The 27,553-nt window shown below is 47.8% G+C and overlaps 1 protein-coding gene and 1 long non-coding RNA gene across 4 annotated transcripts in view; one reads left to right on the forward strand and one right to left on the reverse strand.

Moving 5' to 3' along the window:
• Positions 1-4,575: 4,575 nt before the first annotated feature.
• On the reverse strand, positions 4,576-25,902 carry LOC140843430 (uncharacterized). The gene is made up of 3 exons (XR_012121188.1): positions 20,061-25,902; positions 5,718-5,840; positions 4,576-4,707 (listed from the first exon to the last, which is right to left on the reverse strand). It is a non-coding gene; the product is annotated as an uncharacterized lncRNA (long non-coding RNA).
• The window catches only part of TTC39C (tetratricopeptide repeat domain 39C), a 104,912-nt gene continuing 96,310 nt past the window's right edge, over positions 18,952-27,553 (forward strand). The window contains exon 1 of one of the 3 annotated variants that reach the window (XM_073212906.1): positions 18,952-19,816. In XM_073212906.1, the coding sequence (XP_073069007.1) occupies positions 19,659-19,816 (158 nt within the window). In that variant the 5' untranslated portion in view covers positions 18,952-19,658. The remainder of the gene's footprint in view (positions 19,817-27,553) is intronic. The other 2 variants (XM_017646891.3, XM_073212905.1) reach the window with 2 other exon arrangements.

Consider the following 27,553-nt stretch of genomic DNA (forward strand, 5'->3'; position numbering starts at 1 on the left):
GATCAACCAAGGTTACCGGACCCTTTGGGGGATCGCCCCTTCGGCTGGTACCCAGGCCCAGGGATTTTATGCCTGCCCAAAAGGTAAAGGAGAGTCATGTGGGTGGGGGCCCTTCTGGTGTGCCAAATTGACCTGTGTAACCTCGAACGATGGGGGTCAGAAATGGCCGGTTACAAAAGGGGATGCTGTCAAATTTTCTTATGTCAACCAGGGCCTCCCACATCACGTGCAAAGGGACAGGGCTTGTGACTGGGACCGGGATTGGGTACGAATTCAATTCACTGAGATGGGCAAAAAGACTGAGGTATCACGTTGGATAAGAGGGCTAACATGGGGGATAAAGTACTATAAATCTTGGGGACATGAGGAAGAAGGCTCAACCCTCACCATTAAATTAACCGTGTTAGCTCCCACCGCCGCCGTAGGTCCCAACCCGGTTATAAATCCCCAGAAACCTTCAATCCAAGATAAGGGCCTGAGCAAAAAGGATGAGAAAATGCCGACCAGGACGCTTGCTCCAGAACCCACGAGAGGACCGGGTCCATCGACCTCTGGGTTATGGGCCCAGCACACTCCCTCCGGGTTAGATAATCCCATGTGGGAAATGGTGCAGGCAGTAGTAGAGACTCTTAACCACACCACTTCCTCCCTCACCGATCCCTGTTGGCTATGCTACCCAGGTTCACCCCCCCTTCTATGAGGCAATTGGGATAAATGGCTCCTACACTATCAACAACTCCCATCCCACTTACTGGGACGGGAGACCGTGGAGACTTACAATCGCTCAAGTCTCTATTGCTAGTACATGTGTAGGCACAGTCCCGACGGCCCAGAGCCAGTTATGCTCCTCCTATAATAGCACCCCGTGGGAGCAAGGAAAGTGGATTATACCCTCCTCGGGTTGGTGGCTCTGTTCAAAGACAGGCCTCACCCCGGCCTTATCCACCTCTGTGTTCAATACTAATAATGAGTTTTGTATGCTGGTGGCCATTCTTCCTCGCCTAATATATTGTTCTCATGACTCTCTCCTTTCTTATTGGGAAGAAAGGCCGAATCCCCACCGGAGCAAGAGGGAGGCTGTTACTGGCCCTGACCATTGGGATCCTCGTCTCCCTAGGGATAGCTGGGGTCGCAGCCCTTGTGACACGGGAAAAAGGGCTCACAACCCTGAGGCTGGCAGTCGACAGGGACCTAGAACAGCTCCGACAGTCAGTATCAAACCTGGAGCAATCCCTCACCTCCTTGGCAGAGGTGGTCCTACAGAACCAAAGTGACCTGGACCTCTTGTTCTTAAAAGAAGGTGGGCTATGCGCAGCCCTAAAAGAAGAATGCTGTATCTATGTAGATAAGACAGGTGCAGTTAGAGATTCCTTAGCCAAACTAAAAAAAGATCTTGACAGGCGGTGTAAAGAATATGAAAGCAGCAGCAATGAAGGCTGGTTTGAATCTTGGTTTAAGCACAAGCCATGGTTTGCTACCCTCCTCTCGGCCGTTGCAGGGCCACTGGTCATCCTGCTGTTTTTTCTTACCATTGGCCCGTGTATAATAAACAGGCTGCTTGAGTTTGTGCAAGAGAAGTTTGACACCGTCCAACTCCTGGTCCTTCGCCAAAAATATCAGACCCTCGATACCGCTGCAGAAGATTCCTTAGTCTGATCAAGAAAAGGGGGGAAATGTAAAGGAGGGCAGAGGGCATCAAGAGTCAGGAAAAAGGACTAATAACATTTAACCTAACTGCCTAAAGCATGGGCCACCCAGTTTTGAATAAACAACCCGAGGCTAAGCTTAGAAATGCGCCTGCTTTAAGTTAGATAACTAGAAGTGGGCAACAGCCTGGGGACGTGATCCGTGATAAGTCACATAGACATGCTTGGGTAAGCAAGAGATAACAATTGAAGCGGTCAGGCAACTGGAGTGTTCCCTAAAAGGTTACAATATAGAATGTGTTTTAAAATTATTGGTTGTAGAAATGCGCGGGCTTCGGTGTAACGGCTGTGAAAATCCTATATAAGCAATACCTAAAGTTGCCTGGGGGTCGGCAGCTCGGACTCGGCCTGCGTGTCAGGGGAGGTGCTGTCGACCCCAGCTTGCTGGCTGAATAAAGACTTTGCCTGTACTTACATCTCCATGCCTGTGTGCTTTGTTCTCTCGGGAAAACCCTGAGTTCCTGGACCCTAACAAAATGGATCATTTTCCAAATGCACCAGAATTTTTGCAAGAGGTAGGAGGAGGTTTTGGGGTTTTAAAATTTTCCTTTACCACTGAATGGAATATTAGAGGGTGAGATGTGCCATAATTATATTTTATTGTTGCTCATTCATCCTTTGAGGTAGACATAAGTTGTGTGCCTACATGCCTTTCTTTGAAAACAACTTTGTCCCCAATCCATGTGAGACTGGTGGGGCTGTTCATGGGTGCTCTACCCTCCCAGCTGTGACCCAGGCTGGCCAGTCAGAGCACTCCATCCTCCAGGGACTGTCAGGGCTCGACGCCAGCAGGGCCAGTCCAAATCATCCTTGACAGAGGGTGTCTGGAAACTAGAGAGAGAAGATATTTCTTCCTCTAGGAATGGGCAAGCTAGAGACCATTACTCACAGAAAAAAATAGAACTGGGGAGTGGAATGAATATTTAGTGACTATAACTTGAAAAGATCTATAAGGTTGGTTACCAGCTCATAGTCAAGAGATTGAATTGACCAGCAGCCATTTAGAGTCATAAAGGCTGGTGGTGGTCGAGAAATCTCTTATCTGGCAAACAAGGGCTTTGAATTGTTCCTACCCTAGAGCGGTGGCTCAAGAGAGGATAGCACCACCCTCAGGACTTTCCTTTCTCTATTTTCCTAATGTGTGAGTACTGCTGGGTCGTTACAGTGCAAGGGAGAGGCCTTGACGTTGGGAGGTAGGAATGCTAGGCTGTTGCAACGTACAGGACGTTCTTATGGAATGAAGAGTTGTCTCATTACCTGCTCTCCCGCTGCGGGCGAGAAAAAGGCCACCCTGTAAAAAGAAGCAGAGTCCTGACATCACCAAGGCAATGTGGGTATGGGCCACCCAGAGGTCTGAGATGCAGCCTCGGGCTGCACCTTCTCCATTTAAGCTGGTGGGTTCAGTTGGGTTTGCTCGCTTTGCAGCAGAAACAGAGCCTACAACTTCACACACTAGGGAGTACCAGGCTGCAGTTGCCTCTCATAAATCTCTAACCTTCACATTAAACTCACCCTTCATATGAAATCAGGCGAGTCTTCCATTACCCATAGATCTGACCGGGTCATGCCCGCGCCTAAATCCCTTACTGGCTCCTTGTTGCCTGACTTTCCTTAGCACTGCGTAGGAAGTCCTGGTGCCCTGGCTACTGCCCACCTCCCCAGTCCCATCCCTTGCCACTTCCTGTCTCAGACTCTGCACTCTGCAACAGCCCACTGTTGGAAGATTCTGCTCATCCATGTCTGTGCCATTGCTCATGCTGGCCTCTCTGTCTGGGATACATTGCCTATGTCTTCCAGACTCAGCTCAATTATTGAACCTCACAGGAATGAGCAGGTGGTCTATTGCCCCTCTCCAGGCCCCCATAGCACACAGCATATACCTCCATCTTATGACTGTCTGCTCTTAGATTATCTTTTGGTGTGTCTGCCTCACCCACTAGACAGATTCACAGGTTGTATCGTCTTTAAATGTATCTTTCATAGAAGCTAATAGTGGCTGGTGCATAATAGCTCATTGAAAAAGATACTGTCGAACTGAACTGGCCCTTATTGCAGATAAAATATGACAGTCTTTCTGATGTACCTTGTGATTAAGTCATCTTGGGTGCCATGTGGGACAACCTGTAATTTATATGTTGTATCCTTCACAGAGGGAAACCACGAGTATACCTATGGCCATTTGTATGACACTTGTATGAAAAAGAGCCCTTTACAGGCAAGTAATTTTAAAATTTGCGTGAGTTACTTAATTGAACCCAGGAAAACAGTACCACCATTACATCACGTCTACAGGAAGATACCAGTTTTCATTTACACCAGGCCACGGTAGTTCCCAGGCATGTATGGTGGGGTAGCAGATGGAACACTACCGTGGCTGCAGGCAGAAGTGAGGGGCCTGCCCACTGACAGTGGTTTCCTTCTCAGAAAAGCAGAGGGAACGAGACTGCCCCCAAGCCCAGAAAGCTGTTGGTTTTCTGTCTGGTTTGGGTATGAAGAAACCAGCTCCCACTGGTGGATATAAACTCTGCTCTCACTTTCCCTTTATCATCTCACAGCATCTTTCTGTGGGCAGTTTTTGTCTCAGAGGAGATGGCAGGGTGCAGAGGGTGAGCAGAAGTGAAGAAAGGTGTATTTTTAGCCATGACACAGCTGAATGTTCTGAGTCTTCTTTTACAACCACATTTAAAAATAAATGTCAAGAGTTAGGATTTAAGTGATTTCTTAGTGTCCACATCCTCTTTCCTCCTTAATGAGAGCCTGTCTTCTGACTGGTTACCCTCTACATAGTGTTTTCTTCCAACCCCTGATACATAAAGCATTAGCCGGTGAAATGCATACAATTCTTTAAGATATTACATGAAATGCTTTTGTTTTAAAGTTTCAAATATACACCGTTTTCCTCTTTTTAATAATACAACTGTTCATAGTCAAGGACATAAGAGTGAGTTACCATCAGAATCATATGTTGTTATACTTTCTCTCATTTATTCATGCAGCATTTCTGAAACATAGAAGAAAAGTAAGAAATCAGGCCAGTGTATAAAAAGTCAGCATAGCCACTCTGCTTTCCAGGAGTTACCATCTAAACAATTCTTTCTCATAGGGCTGTTTGAGTTTGCTGCCATGAGACTCCCCTGGGGTTCTCAGTAAAATGCAGATGCCTAGGCTCTGCCCAAGTTATAATGAGTCAAATCATAAGTGAGATCATATATTTGCCTGTCTTCAAGATACCTTCTACATGTAAGTAATATTTTTACTTTCAGGAAGAAATTATGATGATCACATGAAAGTCACAAGGGTGTGTGTGTGTGTGTGCGTGTGCGCGTGCATACTCCCTCGGTCAGGCCTCCAGAAGATGCTAGGTTTTACTTTAACAACTAGGACTTTACCCACTGTGTGCCATGAGACCTATGTTTAAACTTCATTTTAACCCTTATAGGCTGCATGGCCTTGAGAAAATTACCCAACTTCTTCCTATTTAATTTCACATCTGTAAACTTGGGATAAAGCCCACCTCACAGGGTTACTTTGAGAATTAGTGTAACAACATATATAAAGTCTTAACTCAACACCAGGCATAAAGTGATGGCTGCCAACAGCCATTCCTGATTTATGGACACTCTTCCAAATGAAGTTTTTTTTAAAATAATAAACTTTTTTTCTGCCCAGATAATATAAAATCAAAGAGTCAAACCATGACTTCCTATCTCCCACTGTCCTGCACCCTGGGGTTTAGGATGGTTTTTAAATTTTAAGTTAACGGGTTTTTTTTGAAGTATGAGTTACATGCTGAAAATTCACTATCTACAGTGTACAATCCAGGCACTTTTGTATACTTGCCAAGTTGCACCACCATCACCATCCTCTAATTTTAGAACATTTTCAAGATGAATTTTTAATATGTGTGTTTGTGTGCAGGCATGCCCTCCTTAGGGAAGTGAGCTCAAGAGAATCTTTTAGAACAAATATACAATATTATACCCTACAGCAGGTATTTCCTTTTTTACATACCTTAGGAGACTACAAATGCTTTCTTTTTTAAGATTTTTTTTCATCTTTCAAATTCCTCTTCAGAACTGTCTTCAGAATTTTATTCACATTATTTTAAATATCTTCAGTTGTGATGAATCTTCCCTTGAAGATAGATGTGAAAGTGATCAAAAACAGTGATTAGCTCCCTTTGGTGACAAATGGGAGAATGCAAACTGGTTAGTACTACTTGGGGGCTCAAAAATCAAGAACTATTTGTGGCTATAAATTAGTAAGACGGGTTCGGGTGTGGCCCATATGTAATTCTGAAGGTGCAAATAATCAACAAATGAATAGAAAATCGGTGAATAGCAGCTTGTAAGGTATACATTTATTGTAATCATTTCAGGAGTAAATCCAGGAATTAAATGAATTCTGCCCAACTTTGTAGCAAGTCTACTATGATAGCTACTGTATTGTACGATGAATGCGTGGCTGGCTACATGTGTCACCTGCAGTAATTAAAGGCCTTATAATATTTGTCTAAGTGTTGCCAGCACTTTCCTCTGTTCTGACACTATAGGGACTCTCAGGACAGACCACCCTGTGAAAAACCAGCATCAGGACACTCAGCATGTGGAGGTCCCCACACCCGCATGGGTAATACCGGTGTGGACTGTCTGCACTAATAGAAAACCTCTTCTTCACTTAATGCCTTAAGTTCCTGTGAGGAATTCCATGGTGCTGAGTTCTGGGTTGGGGCACCTGGACTGCTAACTTAACCCCAAGAGCAAAACCCAAGTGATTTATGAATAAGGCATTCTTTTATATCAGCAACGCCTCTCTCCTTGAGCAGGTAACAGCTGACTGCAAAACGTATTGTGCACACAGGGCACATAAGATGCATTTAAAAGATCTTCATGCCAAATATTATTGGTTTCCATGTCCAGCCCTTTTGGCAGTGTCAAAAATATATTAATGGATTATTCAAGCAGAAACACTTCAGATCCAAAGGAAGAATTCTCAAACTTAGATCTTTTTATGTTTTTTATATCTGAAAAAAATCTGCATTCTTCCTTGGCTGCATTAATAATAGCAAACATGTATTGTTTATATTAGAAATGGTTTAAATTAGTCATCTCCATATGATACTTCTGGTTACCTAATTGCACAGATTTTCTTGTTGGATATTTCAAGATCATACTGTTGACAAGTAACTATAAGAACAGAAGGATCCACTGGTTTTAATATTAGGGAACTAATTGTATGGATTCAGATATCTTGCTATTACAGCTCATGAAACATTTTCATATGTCCACTATTGCATTTATTTACCTTGAAGGTACTAATTATGTTCATATTATAAATGGAGAAACTGAGGCTGAAGGAGGTTCGGTAAAACTGCCCCAGGTCACAAAGTTAGTGTAATGCAGAAACAGAATCACAACCTATGACTTCGACTCCTGGCCCCAAATCCCTCCTCCTACACTTCTAACTCACCCCCTTGGTAGCTCACCCTCACCATACAACTTACAGACAGGTGTTGAGCATCTGCTCCATTCTCAAGATAGTCCTGGGGCATCTGACTGCACATTAAGTTTGGAAACATCTATTCTGAGAAGGAAAAGCCAATGGTGCTGCTTCTACCCAGAATAGACTCACAACTGTGGATAGGTGAATAGAAAGGTCCCTCCCCCTTCCTCCTACAGCCAGGGGAGAAGCCTGGTGGTCAGACAGAACTGGGTTATGCCATTGGTTACCCATTAATGTAGGAAAGATTTAATATATCAGTGTAATCAGGTCAGGGTTGTTAGCAAGAAATAGGGAAAAGATACATGGATAGAAGGAAAATAATTTTATTATATAGATAAAAATGGGGATTCCAGATAGAATTCAGTCATCGGGGCAAGATGGGTTTGGTTTTAGATATTTCAGGAGAAAGCCCACCAGTGTGCTAAATATAACCTCCCTACCTTTTGACACTTCTCTGCTCCCTCCTTCACAGGACTAGAGCTCACCTGCTTCCCTCCCCAGGGTGTCGGCAGACCCAGACCTTGAAACAGACACAACCTCTTCCTGTACACAGCAATAGTCAGTGGATGAAGAAGCCACGGACATTCACCAGAGGCTGCAAAATGTGCAAGTCATGAGAAGGAACTAAGTGAGAGGGAGTCGTGGTTATTTTTGTAAGGAAAGGTGAAGGGTAGTAGATCTGGGAACAGCAGGTTTTAGTGGAAGCAAGGAGACAGAGTGAAGGGGAGGGATGCAGGAGGAAGGGCAAAAGGAATGCAGGAGAGAGAAAGAGAGTGAAAGAGAAAACCCTCTGAAGACCAAGAAGGGCCCCAAGTTCCCACTCAAAGATGGACAGGAGGCCTCACAGCTTGAGCTGCCAGGACAGGAAAACAACTGGAGGTGAGACATTGTGCTCTGAATCTATCCAGTCACAGGACAGTGATCTAAACTCCAGCAAACACCTGCTAAAATCCATATTGTGTCCATTGGGTATTCAGTTTTGGGAAAAGCAGATGAGGTATCCAATCCAAAGGGGATGTTTTTTCTGCTCCACAGTCACTGCTGTGGTCTCCAGGGCAGCGTGAATGTCCTGTCAGAGACATCCATTCTGCCAGAGAAACAGCCAGGTGGACCCCCAGGGGTCCCCTCTGAGAGACCAGCTAGTGACCCACTGTGAGCAGAAGCGGAAGGAACCTGCTACACAACCCTCAGCCCGATTTGCCTTCTAATTCAAGGCAGTTATCTTCCCTCACCTTCAGTAGTAGAGTAACAGGAATGTGTGTGACAGCAAAGCTAGCATAGCATGAAACGTGGTGACATCCATTTCTCTGTTCTCCTTTTTAGAGTTCTAGACATTGTGGACACTTCAATTGATTTCAATTGATAGTGCAGGTTCACAAAAAGATATATTAAGGCGTGGTTATTGGCATTATTAATAACTTTTATACAACCTCAGCTCACACAACAAGATTTTCTTAAAGTAGTATATTCTCTCTAAGTACATTTAAAATGTAATTCCAAAACACTGTTAAGGCTGATTATGTTTACTCTCTCTCCCCTCCCATGCCTTTTACCCTTTGTCTTGCATCCCTTTCCTTTAACTTGTCTCCTTGCTTTCACTAATATTTGCTGTTTCCATTTATCACCCCTCACTCCTCCTTGCAGAAATAATCAAGACTCCCTCTTTCTTGTTCTCTTCTCATGATCTACACATATTGCAGCCTCTGGTGAATGTCCAAGACAAGGGTAGGGGATGTTTGTTAGTTGTCTCTCTGACATTCATTTCCTACCTCCCTATTCCTGATTTCCCAACCATGGAGTTTGTGTGGAATTGGTTCCACCTCCCAGATCCTGGAACAGGCTTGAAATGGCTTAATCCAATCCCATGAGCTGCCCCCTCCTAACCACACTGATTGGTTCAGTCAGGCCAGTCAAAGCCAGTGAGATTCATATTAGGGGTGTTAGTTAAGCATTAGAAAAGCAATGCCATTTTACTGGATGTAAGCAGTCACCCTGCGAGATGCCAGCTATTTTGAGACCAGGAGAGGAGGGCCTGTCTGAAAACAGAGCCACCAAGCCCCAGCTGGCAGATCGGAGAGGAGGAGGGGTGGAGAAACCGGGTCCTAATCAGTGTTGCAGCCCGAGTATGGCCTCATTTTGGGAACCCCCTTTCATGAATCAATAAATCTGCTTTTCTGAAACAATTTGGGTCAGGTTTTTCTGTTACTTGCAACTAAGACATCTTAACTTATGAAAAAATCTGTCTAAAACTTTCCACGACCATTTGGACTTGGAATTTCATTTTCATAATGAAATCTCATGAGGAATGACAAAATATTGACAATACCCAGGAGAGGTGTGGAGAGAGGGAGGAGGGTCTTCCTCCACTTGAGAGCTTTTCTTCCCCTCTGCCTTACTCTCCTCTCCCCATTCAAAGGGAACACTTGGGTGAATCCCATTAGGCTGCAGCCAAGTGCTCTGAAGACTGCAGGTTGCTGAGAATCTCACAAGGACAAGCACACGGTGCCCTGACATGTTAGTGATCTAGGTTTTCCTTCCTTTGGTAGGTATATGCACCATGACCTCTTAAATATCCATCATTATCTGCCATTATTGTCTAGTGAAAAAAACACAATCTGCCTAAATTCCCCACCCACTAGGTGAGCCTTGGGCAGGTGTCAGTGCCAACTGCCACTGCCACAAGTGTAATTCCTGGCTCATGTGCTGTGTCTCATCAGGATTGTGGGGCCCATTTTGAATCCTCTTTGTATCAGCCATCACAGAGCAAATAGGTGAAAATGTCTATTTATGCAGCTGCTGCTAATTAATTGTGTTGGTACCTGGCTAAATCCAATTTGGCATATATCTGGTATATTACATGGCAGAATTATCCTCTACGCATACTGAAGGGCCCCCACCCGTAAGATGGCGAACTTCCAGCTTCTCTTCCGGGTCCTCGGTTCCCGACGGCGCCACCTGAAGCCCAATCACCTCTCTCCCCTCTCCCAATCCAGTAGCCCTAGCCAACAGCCACCAGCCCTGTAGAAGTAACACCACAATCACCCCATGCCCCTTCCTATATAACCCAGCACCTTTCCCTAATAAAACAGAATTCTCCGGTGAATTGCTGCTGTGTGTCGCTCCTTCCTTTCATTGGTGCCGAAACCCGAGGGCCTCCCAAAATTATCATGTCTTTGCCCCCATCACCTGTTTCCCCCCCACAGACTGAGCCAGAACCCTTCAGTCCCCCTCAGACTCGGTCCCGAGGGCCTCCCAAAATTAGCATCGTGCGCGTTCACATCCCTTTCTCCTTAGGAGATTTAGCCCAACTTGAGAAATGCCTAGGTTCCTTTTCCACTGATCCCACGACATACATCAGGGAGTTTCAATGGACCCTCCAGTCTTACAGCCTCACACATCATGACATTTTCATGCTCCTGGCCAATACTCTCCTCCCTTAAGAGCATAGACGAGTTTGGGACTTTGCCCAAACGCACGCTACCGAAACCCACAGGACTGACCCCACCTATCCCCCTGGCCCAACCACTGTCCCCAAACAAGACCCACACTGGGATTATAACACCGCCGTGGGTCTCCGCTCTTGAGATATTTTCGCCTCCTGCTTAATAGCAGGTCTGAAAAAGGCAGCTCGTAAAGTAGTCAATTTTCAAAAGCTCCACGACATAATTCAAAGGAGGGAGGAAACCCCCTCTGAGTTCTTAGACAGACTCACTCAAGCCCTATTACAGTATACCAGCCTGGACCCAGAAACGCCTGACGGAAGACATGTCCATATGACATACTTCCTAGCTCAAAGCTACCCCGACATTAAAGCTAAACTCAAAAAGTTAGAACAGGGCCCCACTACCCCACAGACTGAGATCCTAACAGTGGCCTTTAAAGTCTTCCATAACCGGGAGGAGGAGAAAGAACGCTGTAAACAAAAGGCTGATCAGGCCAATTTCCAAATGTTGGCCCAGCTGATAAAACCACAACCTGGGCGCCCCTCTACTAACAAGCCCCACCCCAGGAGCTTGTTTCAAGTGCGGAAAAGAAGGACATTGGTCAAGGGCGTGCCCCTCCCCCAGATCTCCTACCACCCCATGCCCCAGATGCCACAAAAAGGGCCACTGGGGGTCTGTTGCCCAACCCCCCGAAGGGGAGGGTGAACGAACAACCCCCATCCTAAGCCCGCCATAGTGGGGCTGGCAGAAGATTGATGGGGCCTGGGGGCTTCTCACCTGACCATTTCCATCACCAAACAGGAGCCCAGGGTTACTTTAATAGTAGACAGTTGCCCCATCTCCTTCCTCCTAGATACAGGAGCCACTTTCTCAGTCTTGCGAGAATACCGGGGCCCTACCACGCCTGCCATTACTCCTATAGTCGGGGTAGGAGGTAAACAGATTTTCCCATTAAAACTCCCCCCCGCCCCTTTTATGCACAATCCAAGACAATCCCATACCTTTCTCCCACTCCTTCCTGGTTATGCCCCAGTGTCCCATCCCTTTACTAGGACGGGACATCCTTTCTCTCCTCCATGTTTCCATAATTATATCCACTCTCACAGCCCCCAGTACTCCCTTTCTGATGGCCCTCAAAGCCGACGACCCCCCTCTACCCAATGAAAGCTCCAGTTCTGCCCTCATACACCCTGTAAATCCCAAAGTTTGGGACATTACAAGCCCCTCCGTGGCTCTATGTCCTCCTGCCTCTACCAAATTACGTGACCCCTCTCAGTATATCTGTCAGGCCCAATACCCCCTAACCACTTCAGCCTTCATAGGCCTCCAACCCATCATTCAAGATCTCTTAAACAAAAATTACCTCAGACCCACTCACTCCCCGTTTAATACCCCCATATTAGCTGTTAAAAAAACCAACAGATCTTTCCGCCTTGTCCAAGACCTTCGCCTCATCAACATGGCCGTTGTCCCTATCCATCCCTTAGTTCCAAATCCATACACCCTTTTATCGCAGATCCCTGCCTCCGCATCCCACTTCTCAGTCCTAGATCTCAAGGATGCATTTTTTTCTATCCCTCTGGACCCCTCTCCCAAGATTTTTTCACCTTCACCTGGACGGACCCATACACAAGACATTCTGAACAACTCACTTGGACAGTTTTGCCACAAGGCTTCCGAGATAGTCCCCATATTTTTGGACAGGTCCTAGCTCAGGACCTCAAACAGTTTCATCATGATCACTCCGAGTCCACCTTACTACAATACGTAGACGATCTTCTACTCTGCAGTCCCTCGTGGGAATAGTCTCAACTTGACACTGCCTCCCTACTTAACCTTCTAGCTTCCAGAGGTTACCGGGCATCCCCCGTCAAAGCTCAAATCTCTTCCCCTCTGTCACTTACCTCGGATTCCTTCTGTCTCAACAAAGAAAGTCCATTACCTTAGACAGAAAACGACTCCTCTCTGACCTGCCCGTTCCCAAAACCAAGACAGAAATCCTTTCCTTTCTAGGCCTGGCTGGGTATTTTAGAGCGTGGATCCCTAACTTCTTCCTGTTGGCAAGACCCCTATACGACCTCAGCAAGGGCACCCCTGAAGAACCATTATCATCCTCACCCCGACACTCCTTCATTAAGCTCCGTCAAGCCCTTGTGGAAGCCCCAGCTCTCCATCTTCCTGATTTGTCGAAGCCCTTCTCATTATACATTCATGAGAGGTCCAGTCAAGCTCTAGGAGTCCTAGGCCAATATTATGGCCCATCCTTTGCCCTAGTAGCTTACCTTTCCAAGCAATTAGACCCCACAGTTCGGGGATGGGCCCCCTGCCTACAGGCATTAGCTGCTGGGCAGCTCTTGCAGAAAGAAGCTCATAAACTAACATTCGGGGTGCCCCTTACCATTCTGTCCCCACATCACCTAAAAGATCTCTTAACCTACATAAGTTTACAGACTCTCCCTCCCTCCAGACTCCTGACCTTACTGTCCTCTTTCCTCCAAAATCCAGACATTTCTTTCCTCCCCTGCCAGCCCCTGAATCCGGCCACTCTTCTTCCTCTACCCTACTCTCCTCATACTCCCTCACATGATTGCCTAGAAGCCCTTCACAACTTCCTTCTGTGCCTCTCCACGATCTCCGAAGGAGCCCTCTCACACTCCGACCTCATCTGGTTTACTGATGGGTCCTCCTTTAAACATGAGGGCACCCACTATGCAGGATACGCAGTAGTCTCCCTCGAAGACATCACTGAGGCACAAGCCCTACCCCCCCGGTACAACCAATCAACAGGCCGAACTCATTGCAGCCACCAGAGCTTGCACTCTGGCCTGGGACACGTCTCTCACACTGTACACTGACTCCAAATACGTATTCCACATTCTCTTGTCTCACGCGGCAGTATGGAAAGAACGAGGCCTCCTCACCACAAAAGGAAATTTCATCACTAATTCAGCCTTAATTACTAAACTTCTAGAGGCTTCACAACTCCCACACGGACTAGGCATAGTCCACTGCAAATCACATCAAAAGGATGACTCCCCCATTGCAAGAGGTAACACCAAAGCCAACAGAGTAGCCTGGTCAGTTGCCCTATCAGAAGACACACCAGACAGCAGTCTGTCTCTCCTTGAGGTTTTAGCCTTATCACAAGACACCCTCTGTTCCCAGGACAAAGAATCTCTCTTCCGCTTCTTACACGATCTGTTCCATCCCAGCCCCCAATCCTTGATCCATTTTTTACAATCCCTTTTTTCTCTCTCTCCTGAAGACAAAACCCTACTTAACCAAATCACCCACAGGTGCACCATCTGCCAAAGCACTGACCCTAATACCCCCCTCAAGGCCCGACCCTTCCTGGCTCATCAAGCAAGGGGTAATGTCCCTCCGCAGATTGGCAAATGGACTTCACTAACATGCCCCCTGTACGGCGTACCAGATACCTACTCGTGTTAGTAGATACATTTTCAGGATGGGTCGAAGCTTTCCCCACCACTAACAAACGAGCGTCCGCAGTTGCCTCTATCCTCCTCACCCAGATCTTTCCTAGGTTCGGGATGCCCACTTCCCTCCAATCAGATAACAGCCCTGAGTTCACTGCCCAAATTATCCAGAACCTCTCCAAGTCGCTCTCGCCCCCCTGGCATTTACATTGTCCTTATCAACCACAGGCTTCCGGAAAAGTAGAAACAACCAATAGGACTCTAAAGGACATCCTGACCAAACTATCTCTAGAACTACACCTTGACTGGGTTCGCTTACTTCCCTTAGCTCTACTCTGCATTTGGGCCCTCCCAAAGAAACCTTCCTTCTTGTCGCCCTTTGAGATCATGTACGGCTGCCCGATTCTACCCCCAGGGCTCCCTTCCCACAAAGGACCAATTCCTCACAATATGGCCCTTCCGCGACTCTCTCTCCTCCACACTGAATTGTGGAAATATCAGGATTGGCTCCTTCCTGATCCATCTGCCTCCCAAAATCCTCCTGTCTTACAGCTCAGCCAACTAGTGTTTTATAAGCCGCCAGAGGATCGGCCCTCTCTCACCCCGAAATGGGAAGGTCCACACCCAGTTATTCTCTGCACCCCCTTGGCCGCCAAGCTCTTACTGCCTGATAACTCTGTCACCCCTTAGATTCATATCTCCAGGTTGAAACCAAATACCCAGGACCCACCTTCTCTGGACACCCAAGACCCATCAGTCACAATCCAGAGTCCTTCGGATACAGCCCAAGACGCTGTCTACTCTACCACACCTCATCCCTCTGATCCCTTGAAACTCCGCATCTCCTGTTCACCCCCTTTGCCATCCATACCCGAACCATGACTTTTTCCTCCTTTACTGCTCTCTCGCTTTTTTTCCTCATTCCTATTGTCTTCCCTGCCACCCCAGCCTCCTTTGTATGGCGATTCAAAGTCAGACAGACTTACACACAGCATCAAACAAAAGTTACTGCCCTCATTGCCACATCAGACTGCCCTCTGAAAGGCTGCTCTGAGCCTTTATACCTCCACTTTCCTCCCTCCACCGAAGTGTTCACTAGCAGCTACCTTTATTCTCCCTACCTCTGCTTCCTCTATGACCAAAAACAAGCCTATTGCAGGCGATGGCCAGACACCTACGGGGGATGTCCCTACTGGTCTTGTGCCATTCACTACATGGGTAACTCCCAGTACCCACAGTATTACTCCTCCAACCGTTTCATTAAATATACCAACAGCTCATTCTCCTTATCAATCCCAGATCCCTGGGACTCTCAATGGGCCGCTGGGGTCACAGCCTCAGTTTACTATGGGGGGTCCTCGACCCCCCACAGTACCCTTCATATCTCTCGAGAGTATGTTCCCTCTCACTCCCAGATCTCTCAAGTTGCATCAGATATAGGACATTCTGAAAAAGTCATTATCCAAACTCTTGACAGCGCCTCTTCATCTTCTTATTCCTCCTACTCTTGATTACAGCGCATTCAAGACACCACCATCTTTCTCAACCACACCCTTAACACCGCCAATTGTTTCTTGTGCGCATCACTACAGCGCCCACTGCTGGCTGCCGTGCCCCTTAATATTTCCAACTACTTCCATGCAGAAGGACAACCCCTCTGCCCCCTGGCAGACATACCCCTATGGGAACCAGAATACACAGATAATCTCACCATCCACCACTGTGTAGGCCCAACTCCACCCCTCTCCAGTGCACTTCACTGCCTCTCTATCTACACCCCTACCTCCGGCTCTAAGACTTTTACGCAACCGGGACACTTCTTTTGGTGTAATGGCAGACTTTTCAACTCACTGCCTCCCAACTCCAATATACCCTGCATTCACGTCACCCTAATCCCACAGCTTACACTTTACAGCATGGCAGAATTTCTTGAGCTCCAAACTCCGTTGCCCTCGCGCACAAAAAGGGCTGCTTTCCTTCCCATCATGGTCTGTATCTCTTTGACCACCTCAGCCATTGGGGCAGGGTTTTCGGGAGGAGCCTTGGGTCACTCTCTATGGGCAATTAGAGATCTCAACACCAAACTTGAGGGAGCCCTGACATCCACTGCAGATTTCCTACCCTCTCTCCAAAGACAGGTCACTTCGCTAGCTAAGCTCACCCTTCAAAACCGGCGGGCCCTAGAACTGCTTACAGCCGAGAAGGGCGGCACCTGCATCTTCCTCCAGGAAGAGTGCTGCTATTACATCAACGAATCTGGCATTGTAGAAACTGACATTACCAAACTCACCGACCTTGCCTCCAGCCTCCACTCTGCTTCCAATTCCAACCCATTCTCTTCAATACTAACAAACCCCCTCCTTACCTGGCTCTGGCCCATTGCAGGCCCCATAATAATCATTCTTCTCGCCTGTCTCTTACCCTGTATAATAAAGTTCATCAAATCCCACGTTGGAAAAATCTCTAATCAAACTTTCAACCAGCTTTTACTCAGGAACTATCAGCTTCTGGCCACAGAAGATCCCTCACCCTCACGTAACCTCCTCACCACACGCTGAGATGGACCCCTCTCTCCGCTGGAAACTGTTCCTAGAAACAATGGCCGCAGATGCCTGGCTTCTGGCACCCGTATCCTCTTGGCACCATTGGGATCAACAAGTTCTCGACCTATGGTTACAGGGAACCTTCATTGATTTCCAACCTGAAGAAGTCCACACCTACTCCTCCTTACTGTGGGGAGTCCTATCAACCCTTTCCTCCCAGTCCTCAAGCCCTCACTCCCTTCTCCACCCCTGTTCAGCAGGAAGCAGTCAGAGAGAAAGCAACGTCCACAACCCCATAGAGGAGAAAGGAGGGAATGAAAGGCCCCCACCCGTAAGATGGCGAACTTCCGGCTTCTCTTCCGGGTCCTCGGTTCCTGATGGCGCCACCTGAAGCCCAATCACCTCTCTCCCCCCTCCCAATCCCAGCACCTAGCCAATAGCCACCAGCCCCGTAGAAGTAACACCACAATCACCCCATGCCCCTTCCTATATAACCCAGCACCTTTCCCTAAAAAAGCGGAATTCTCCAGTGAATTGCTGCTGTGTGTCGCTCCTTCCTTTCACATACCACTCTTCCCCTCCCTGTTATGGGGTGCTGGGCCAATGCACCGGACCTTGCCCCAGTCATTCACCAGTTACATTTCACTAGGTCTGTGTAACCGACTGTGCTGGGTTCTTGGGACAGAACTAGCCTCACAAAGGTTGCTGTTTTGCTCACCCTCCCCCAAGCTTCAGCTACAGGGCCTCAGGCACAACATGTTCATAATGTCCGTGGTGCCACCAATTCCTAGCCTTTTTTTTCTCTTCTGGAGCCAGTGGCTTCCCTCCCTTGTGGACTAGATTATTTCAGGGATTTGGGGTGGATGGTTCCACAGATCCAAAGTTCAGGCAGCTTGTAAGCACTGGGCATGTTGTCAGGTCCTGTTACCACAGGCAATGTGGAGCCAGAGGCCCCTCTCTGGCCACTGACTCCAAACTCAGCAGGTGACCTGTGCTCCCCCAGCTGGGGAAGGGAGCCCAAGCACAGTGCTCTATGCCCCTATGACTCAGACGAGAAAAAAAAGTCTAGGAATTGGTGGCACCACAGGCATTGTGAACATGTTGTGCCTCGTGTGAGCCACATGGCCAGTAACACACATGCACACACACATACATTTATTCAAGAACCCCTGGGCACCCTGTCACTGAGAATCTAGCCCTCAGTGCTGGCTTATTGGAACCTAACAACTCTCAACATCCATTCTCATGATTAACACCATTCAGACCCCAGGAAAATGCTACTCATCTCTTGCTCAATGTCCTATAAACCAACGTTACAGTCTCTGAACACCATGAAGGTCTGTGGCATTTTCAGAAGAGAAATACTTCTCAGGTCACATGAACGCTATGATTGCTGCATTATAAAGTACTGGGAATCATCATTTTCTTGCTTCTTTTGGTGTCCCAATTTATGGCCCCAGATGTACTCAAGAATTAGCATGGTTTTGTAAGTTACACATGACAGCTAAGGAATGACAAATTCATGTTACTCTTAAATTTGTAGATATGAATGTTGGAAATAGTGTATGGATTTAGAGGTTCTTGTAAGGCATGATACAAATCACAACATAAGTGATGACTTATATGATGAAATCAAATTATTTTGTAATATTTTCTGTTATAATTTATTATATTGACCCCATTATAATGATGGACATGATATTTAAAATGCATGGGTTATCTTTAAACCTGAATATCGCTTTAATTTTTGAAAACGATTTCAGTTGTAAATGCTTCACCTGAGTAATTCAATTTCTCCAAATTAAAATTACTAAACTACACTCTGAGAACTAGTGACCTAAGCAAGGTGGTCTAATTTGGCATTAACAACATAATTTTGGTTGTAACCACATATTCAGTGTTTTTGCTAAAATACAAGGTGAGAAAAATTAATTTATAGAAAAACATAAAAATGATTTAGGAATTTTGTCTCCGTATTATTACCCATCCAGGCATCACCAGCCCATCATCAGAACAGTTAGACATGTAAAAATGACTAAATTGTCATTCTTGACATTTTGCTGATATCGGTCACATAATAAACCATAGCTTTAAACTTATTTTTCCCCTTCGTTGGCTATAAAACTGTAATTGTTGTCAGGTTGAGAACAGGATACACTTTACATCTTAATTGGTAATCTTTGTATGCCAACATGGGCCTCCTTGTGCTCTCTTGCCCCAGCGCGCAAACGTCCCTAGCGGCCGGGAGTGTTCCTACGTGGAGCCAGTTCCTCAACGCCGGGCTCAGGACAGGGGTCCCGCAGGTCCCCGAGGATCCTGCCCCCGCCGCCCATCTCCTCGGGGATTGGCTGCCTCGGCTGGTGGGAGGCCCCAGATGCGGATGAAGTTGGGGGTCCCGGGCGCTGGCTGCTGGGGGTCTCAGGCCCTCGTGGCGGCTGAGGCGCCGCGCGCGAGGTGCGCAGGGGGTCCCCAGTCGCGCGCTCTCGCTGCGACCCCGGCGGAGATCCCCGGCCCTTTTACACCCCGCTTGCCCTCTCGCGCCCCGCCTGCCGCGGCGCTCCCCGGCTTCCTCGCGACACCCGGGTCCCGCGTTTTGCAGGAGTGGAGGTCAAGGCCCGGGCCTGGGAGCCTCGTGTGTCCGAGCAGGCTCGGCGCGCTGGCGCCCGGGGCTGCTGGGGGGCGCGGGGTGGGGTCCCGGGCCGGGGTCGGGCCGCGGGGCTGCTCGGGCCTCAGCTCTGCGAGGCTACAGACACCCGGAAACGGATTCCGCCGCCGAGTCCGCGCCGACCGGGCGCCTCGGAGGGGGCGAGCGGGCGGGCGCCTGCTGAGTAATCCCCGCGGGAGGGAGGCGGCAGCCCGGGCGCCCACGTCCCCGCCGCGCTGTAGCCCGGCCGCGGCTCCCCCGCCGCGCCCCGCCCTCGCCCGCCGCGCGCCACTCGGGGCAGGTAGAGCCGGGCTCCGGGCGCGCGCGGGGCCGCAGCAGCCACACCGACCTCGCCTCGGCCCTGCGCAGAGTCTCGCGCGCCCATGGCCGGTTCGGAGCAGCAGCGGCCGCGGCGACAGGACGACGGGGCCTCGGCCGCGGCGGCGGCGCCCCTGCAGGACGCGGAGCTGGCCCTGGCCGGCATCAACATGCTGCTCAACAACGGCTTCAGGGAGTCGGACCAGCTTTTCAAACAATACAGGTGACCCGCGCGCCCTGCTCCCCGCCCCGGCCACGCGCACCTCGCGTTCAGCTCGCGCGCTTTCTTCTGCGGCTGGAGCCCCCTCCCCTCCCGTGGGTCATTAATTCCTCGACCCCCTTGTCACCACCCTCGGCCTGAGGTGCAGCCGGCGCCTCAGCGCCTTGGCCAGATCGCTCCTTTCCGCCCCCCACCCTCCGCGGGAACCGCCGCGCGTCCTCCCCGCGCTCCCGCGGCCTCCCCTCACTTTCTCCCCGGCCTGGCCCTGCGAGAGGGGCGCTCAGTGCTTGCTCGCCGCCGGCCCTCGGGTTGCCTTGCCGCCGCCGGGTCCGGAGTCCATTGGCTTTGGGACCCGGGGCCGGATGCGCTGTGAGGCAGCTGCGAGCTCAGACTTGGGGTGTTGGGACTGCAGTTCTCTTGCTGCCGGAGCAGCCTTTGTGACACGGAGCACAGCAGCTGCATCGTGCTTTATTCTTGCGCCTTGCATTACTTTTCGTCATTGTACGATGCTTTTATTGTGTGAAAACAGGAAATGCCTGGTTGCCTTGCGGTGCAGGAATTAGAAAGGAAACTCAACCAAAGACTGCTCGCTCACCTCTCCCTGCCTGGCTTCTAAGACTCAGTTCTCAAAATGAGTCCTAATGCCCGTCAAGTGAGCGTATTTATTATGGGTTTCTCTAACTTGAAGAAGAAAATGGGGCGATTTCAAATATATGTAAGAGTGGAAGGAAGAACACGTGTGTCGAGTTAATTATTCATCTTTTAAAAAATGAAGTGAAGGCGCTGCAACTTGGTAGCTTTCTCGTGGCTAGGGGAGGAGCGTTCCGTTTCACTGGGGACCTGAAGCATCTGCTTTCTGCTTCAGGAAGCAAGTGTGTGATTTGCCCTTTGAGCATTTACAAGATTCAGAGATGTTGATTAGCAGCGCTTCCCTGTAGATGTTTAAGGGCCATATGCTTAAGACTTGTTTAGACCTTGTGGTTTGGTAGTAATGAGAGGACCGATGTGCATCTGCGATTGGGAGCCACAGTCCGTAAAATGAGAGCGTGAAGTTTTCAGACCTCAGAGAATGGTGGTTTCTGTTGAATGAACGTCATTTCTTAAATGGCAAAGCAGTATCTCACAACTGTAAACTTTTCTCTACAGACATTTTACCGTTAAATCAGTTTTTAAAAAAAATCTGGAAATGAAAACTTCTTAGCTTTACTCAGAACATTTTATTTTTAAATCATACAAGTCTGATTTCAAGCCAGAGTTTCATCAGAGGCCATTCATGGAGGATAGATTTAAAAGATTTGCATGTCCTGCAATCTCTCTGGTGTAGTCTTCTTTATTAGCTCTCTTGAGAATGTATTTCTTGGAGAACAACAACAAAATGTCTGATTGTTTCATATACTGGTTTGTGTTGTATGAGAGAGGGGTGGAGAAAAACCTTAGAGTCAAGTTTACTCTAATTGTGGATCAAGATATGGTGCTGGCATATTTCAATACTAATTGCTTTGAAATATTGTTACTTATTCTAGTGATCTCTTTTTTCTAAACTGCTTTAGTGTACTTAAATACTACCTTGTGATTCCTAATATATTTAAAGCATGACATAACAGTATTTTTGCCTTATCTAGACAATTGTATGCAGCGTTAATAATGAGTTCTTTGCGGGTGGTGTATTGTGGGAGAGGGACAGGGGAGGTCTCCAGGGAGGATTTACATTGTAGGTAGGCACTGTCTGCTTGTATTTTGAAAGGGGAACTGAAGATTAAAAAGAAAACAAAATATTGTATCTATTCCCTGCCAAGCACAGTGTCTTTCAATCCCTTACATTCTCATTATTTCAGTGACAACAAAAGGAAGAGGTGTATTTTATCGTGACAGTTTTATAATGGGAGAGGATCGAGTCTTAGGGTTTAGCATGGACCAGGACACAAGCCCTGGGGTTGTAAAATCAAGGACTCTTTTCATGATACCACTCAGCCTGTCTTACTCATTTCTCAGTTGCCCTGTGACCTTATTTTCCAGCAGCTTAAAAAGACTTTGCCAGGGGTGGGCAGTGGGAGCAGTATCCTGTCAGCGTTCCCTCGCTCCATCCGACTTGCTGGTTACCTGGGAACCAGGGCATGCTGCCCATCTCCCCAGCAGTGCTGCTGGTCCGTGTTTGGGAAAGCCCAGGGAGCAGTGTGGTCGGGGACCAGAGCCCCAAACCAGGGCTGCTGTCCTAGTTTTGCCACTTTTGTAGCTGCTGACTTTGGTTTCCCAGAATTGGCTTCCTTGCCTGTAAAATGGGAGTAGCCCACTTCCTGGTGTGGTTAGAATTAAAAGAAGTGATCCATGGCGGCGGGCACGATATAAGCTCTTCGTGAACGCCAGCTAGCTCTGCACTTGATGCCTGTATTTCCCCATATTGTGCCTTCCTTCCTGGTGGTATTATTTGAGTACAAGAAAAATCATCCCGTACACAGGTAGTGTTCATATCTAAAGTTAGCCTCACTTATTGCATTTGAAAGGTTTAGAGCTGGTGGTGTATTGGGACACTTCTCCTGTTCGCAACTTGAACAGCGTGCAGGGGAGGGAAACTGAGCAGTGGCTTCCTTGTGAGTGTTTGAGGAGTACCTCCAGCTCACTTTTTGGAAAAGGGAGCAATTTAGTTATCTCTGTTTGATCATGGAAGACTGCTCTTCTAGTAAACCTTCCAGAATCTTATTACAGTTTAACAGTAGAAACGTATTTTGTATCCGAAATAACAACATTTTTATTGAAGCACGAAGGTCATTTTCTCTTGCTACATTAGTAGGATGATAAAAGTTTCATCAAAGCTACCTAGCGAGAAACAGTTGCTTTGTAGAAACAGATACCATTAAGGCCATTCTGGATTAGCGGAAAGTCTGTAGATTGCATAACTCAGATATCACACAAATGGTAATCAGAAATGTATGCGCAGAAGAGGCTTTCTATTGAGCTCTAAGACATGCCATGGTTGGGATTTCAAAATGTATCTGTCACTTCTACTAAAACAATTGCAATAATGTACCAAGCTGCCCCATTGTTAGTGCTGAGCCGCCATCATGCACTTGGAGAGAGATGTGTTCCCAGAGGTTCGGACAGATGCCTGCTGCATCGAGGGCTTGCTACTTTGAGCCTAAGGACATACCTTTGTAACTTCATGATACTGACCACCTGACATCCAGTTCCTGGTGTTGGTCTTAGGGCGCTTCTCAGCTGCCAGTGCTCACTGTCCTCCTACACACACACGCACACACACACAAACGCATGCACACACACACACAAACACATGCACACACACTCTCTCCCTCTCTCTCTGAACTGATTTGATACACACTCAGACCTTTAGGTCCTCAGGCACATCATAGTCTGTGGTTTTGTGCACAAGACAGGCGCTTGCTTTTTATGTGTCCCGGCGTAGGTAAGATTGACAGTGGTAGGGAGGCGGGGAGGCAGATCTGTCACCCACTGTGGCCTGTAGGAGTAGAGAGAAGCAGCTTGTAGCCCAGCTTGAAGGACATTTTGTAGGGGAATTGATGCCTGAGCATCATGATGGGGCAGAAGTAAGTTGAGGAACATTTGGGAGGGACCAGTGAAGGGGAGTGTGACAGGTGACAAAATGGTGAAACCCCCCTTGGGGAGGTGGAATGGCCTCTGCAGGAGAGGGATGAGAACTGCCAGCTGGCCAGATCATCAGGCAGCCACAGTTGACGGCTTGTTCTACACTTACTTTCTTCTCTGGTATACTGGTTGGTTTATATTCCTGCGCATCAGCACTGGTTTGCAGATCACTGCTAAGGGTGTGGCCACCTCACTTTTACCATGACCCTCAGTGTGGGTCTCACATCCACAATTAACTCTGGGCTTCTTAGTAATGTAAGGACCACGGGGGCTTATGCTCTTCTGTCTTTGGCCGGAAAGATTACTTTGTTTTTAAACAGATGACTAGCAGGAGAGGGGCAGCACCCTGAGACAGGAGGAGGCATTTGGCGCTCCTAGCCAAAATGAGCTTTGTAGTTCTGATTTCACAGGCCTAACGGTTACTGCCTGCGCCATCCCGCCACAACCTGCCCCCGAGGCCACCGTCTCCATCTTCTGCTTTAACTCTGGGCCTTCTTCGGACCTTGAGCCACCTACAGGTCTTAACCCTGGCAACTCTACCACTAATTTCTGGCTATAGATATTGTTTTAGAAGTCATGTTTTGTCATTGTCAACGAACATAAGCATATGGTAGTTATAATGGATGTTCACTGGGGATAAATATGCATGAATAAATAAGGAGTTGATCTAGAATTAGTACACTGTTGGTATTATGAACTGTAATGTTTTTCTCTTCCTTTTAAACCATAAAAGTGGCAGGGGTACATTAAAAATAGAAAAAAATCATTGTAAGTACTATGTATGTACAGATCCTAAACTGGTTAACAGTGTGTGGCACATATGACAAAGCCCCATGACATGTGCTTTTATTTGCGAGCATTGGATTACTGAGCTAGTCCTACCACAGAGATGGCTAATAAAATTCTGGGATTGCAAGCATGGCCCATAGGCTGAATTTGACCTGCCATCTGTTCTTGTAAATAAAGTTTTATTGGGACAAAGCCACTCTCTTTTGATACGTATTTTCTGTGGCTGCTTATACAGTGTAAGGGCAAAAAAGACTAACTCTGACAGATCATGTGGCCTGCAGAACCCAAAATGCTTACTCTCTGGCCCTTCCCAGAAAAAATTTGTGGATTCCTGGTACACAGTGTAGTTTGGGCTGAAGAACTCACAGGGCCTGTGTAAGAAACCTGGGCCTCTTCTGGGCCCACACCGTGGCAGAGACTTCGGAGGACAGGAAGGGCTCACAGGCTGCCTGTATTTTCTGCATGGTCTGGCTGTTCCCAGACAGAGCATGTCTGGGCCCTGCTGCTGGAGTCTGGAGAGCCCGGAGATACAGAAAATGGGAGAAAAGGAGAAGTAGGGGACTGGCAGGGGAAACAGGAAGTTTGTCAGTTGCCTTTTTCCATCCTCCTCAACTCAGTGGTGTGTTTCTAAAACTCATATTCCGTCCCCCTGCCCCAACTGTTGCATTCTTTGAAAAGGTCCCAATGAAATATTCATTAAAGCTCCATTTGGCTTAGGTGGGATTCTTTTAAAAATCTGTAACTGCCTGTAGCATAGTGGGAGAGTTTATATAGGAAATTATCAGAAAAAAGGGAATACCTACAATGTGGAGTGGTAGTGTGTATGTACGAGCACATGAAGTTAAGCTGTGACCCCTAGAAGAATCTGTGTGCTCTGCATCACGCATGCTGTCTTAACAAGGCCAGTGAGATTACCCTCTTTCCCTGCCCTAGTTGAGAGGATCTCTAATATGGGAAATTTTGATGAGAATAACAGCAACAAAAAAAATGAAGAAAGAAGTAATATTGAAGCTTGGAGCACTTTATATTCTTGTTGGTAAAACTGCTGGTTGATCCCCCAAACACATCATCGTATTTCAGGGGTCTAGACTGTTTTAGCTTTTTTTTTTTTTTTTTGCACAGGTGGTTTTAGCTCCCCAAATACAATTTTTTCACCCCAGTCATCTGTTTCTCCTGCTCATACAGCATCTGCAGTGGGACTTTGAGTCCTCAGCATTGGCTTTTTCAAAGAGAAGATGGAAAATGAAAAAGCATAGAAAGTAGACGGCTATGGAGCAAAAATGAATTTCTCTGTTATTTCAAAACTCTGCCTAGTGCCAGATCTGCCCTGTGAAAGGGGTGGAGTTGGGTGGGGAGGAACTCATTTCTGTCTTCTGTCTTCCATCACTCTGTCCCCTAAATTCAGAGTATGCTGTTCAACAAGTAACATGGGTCCAATCTGGGGATTGAATAGTTCTTGGTAGACTAACCTGGAGATTTAGTCACCACTTAAAGCCTTTTTATTGGAGGAAATGCATTCTGATTTCTGAACAAGGGACTTTGAATGCATGTGTGCTTTTTATTGAGGTGTAATTGGCATAACACTAGTTTGACTAGTTTCATGTGCACACAATGATTTGATATTTGTACACTTTGTGAAATGATCGCCACAATAAGTCTAGGTAACATCAGTCACCATACATAACTACAAACACATGATTTTATATAAACTATTCATAAATTTGCTGTGTAAGATGAGAAGGTCATGACTTCCTGACACGTTTGTGCAGAAGGGCGGCCAGCTCAGCCCTTTTCCCTTGCTAGGTTTGCTTTCTCCATCTCCTCCTCCTTGCTCAAGAATTTCAGAACACAAGAAATACACATACAACAGGTAGTTACCCTGTCTTACAGAAAAACAGTCCGTTATTACAGAGAAAGCCTTTAGAGAGGGTCTGCCATGTCCCACAGTTCCTGCTTTCAAGAAGATACTGCTTATTTAATATCTTTAAATCTGCCTCAAAAAGGGTCACTTTCACAATTAGTCTTGTCTGCAGCGTAGTATTTGTGCAATCACTGGTTTAGGTGACTTTGCCGGGTACACATCACAATAAGCACTGGTGCTAGGCCACACACCCGCATCTGGCTCCATGTTAATCCTCATTTGGTCCTCCCTGCAGCTCTGTGAGGGGGTGTTCTTGTTCCCTCCCTCTTATAGGGGGAGGATGGGATGCACAGTGATACTAATAACCTGCCAGGTGTCAAGGTAAGTGGGAGAACTGGGTTTGACCCCACCTTCCAGCTGTGGCGTCTGTGTGTTTAATCACTACCTTGTACCACCTCCCTTCTGTAAAGTTTGCAGTTAGAGTTTACCTGGGTGCTGCTGAATAACAGCACCTCCTGTGTGCTCCTGGGGGTGGGGGTTCCACCAGAAATATGCGGAGTGCACTCTGCCAGCCAGAGGCTGCCCGTTAAGCCACCAGATCAGGGAGGTCTGCCTGCAGGGAATGTGTCACCCCAAATTCTGACTGTGTGGTTCCTGGTTTTCAGAAAATACTTTGAGGTTCTGGCTTGGTTAGGGTGTCGTGTGACCTGGCCTGTCTGCTTCCTTGCCTCCCTCCTGTCTTGTCCCTTGTCCCTAGTCATGCCAGGGTATTTTGCACCATCTAACTAGTTCTGACTTGTTCAGGATGCAGCTTAGGTTTCCATGGAAAGGTGGTGTGCCCCCTCAGTGCTCCTGCAGCATTCTTCTGCCCCTTTATCTGGCACCAGTGACGTGTGGGCATTGTTCACATGGCTGCCTGTCTGTAACATGAGAGGGTGGACGTAGTAGAGATGGGGGGCCTTGTCAGGGGTTCCTGGCCTTCGTGAGGTTGCTGGAGTAATATGGGGTCCGAGAGATTTGGTAGGCACCAGCCCCCTTCTATTTGTCAATTAAGTGCAGCCCAGGGCCTTTAGGGGCTCTGAAAACCTTGACTCCTCACCCGCCCCTCCCATCCTGACGTAGCGGTCATGTCTCTCGACCTAGTGGGGGTGCTGCAGAGTGACCCCTGAGTTGCCGTCTGCCTCTCATAAGCTGGTACCTTGGGCTTGCCAGCCTCTTTCCCTGTGGTGCGTCCTGGCTGCCCAGGGCTTCGTGCAGGGGAGCCACTGAGCACGTGGTAGTGTTGACAGGGCAGTCAAGCGGAAAGCTGAGCACTCCGGTGTGTCCCCTGCTTCTGAAGTGGCCACGGGTCCCCACTGTGCCTGAGTAGCTGTGACTGGGGATCAGGCTTTGTGAGGTGGCTGCCCTCTGTTCAGTGTTGGGCCCGGTGGAGAGCAGGCTCACCCTAGCTGGCTGGCCCCTTCCCTTCTCAT

This window comes from Manis javanica, chromosome 9, assembly GCF_040802235.1.
Source record: "Manis javanica isolate MJ-LG chromosome 9, MJ_LKY, whole genome shotgun sequence".
Classification (NCBI taxonomy): domain Eukaryota; kingdom Metazoa; phylum Chordata; class Mammalia; order Pholidota; family Manidae; genus Manis; species Manis javanica.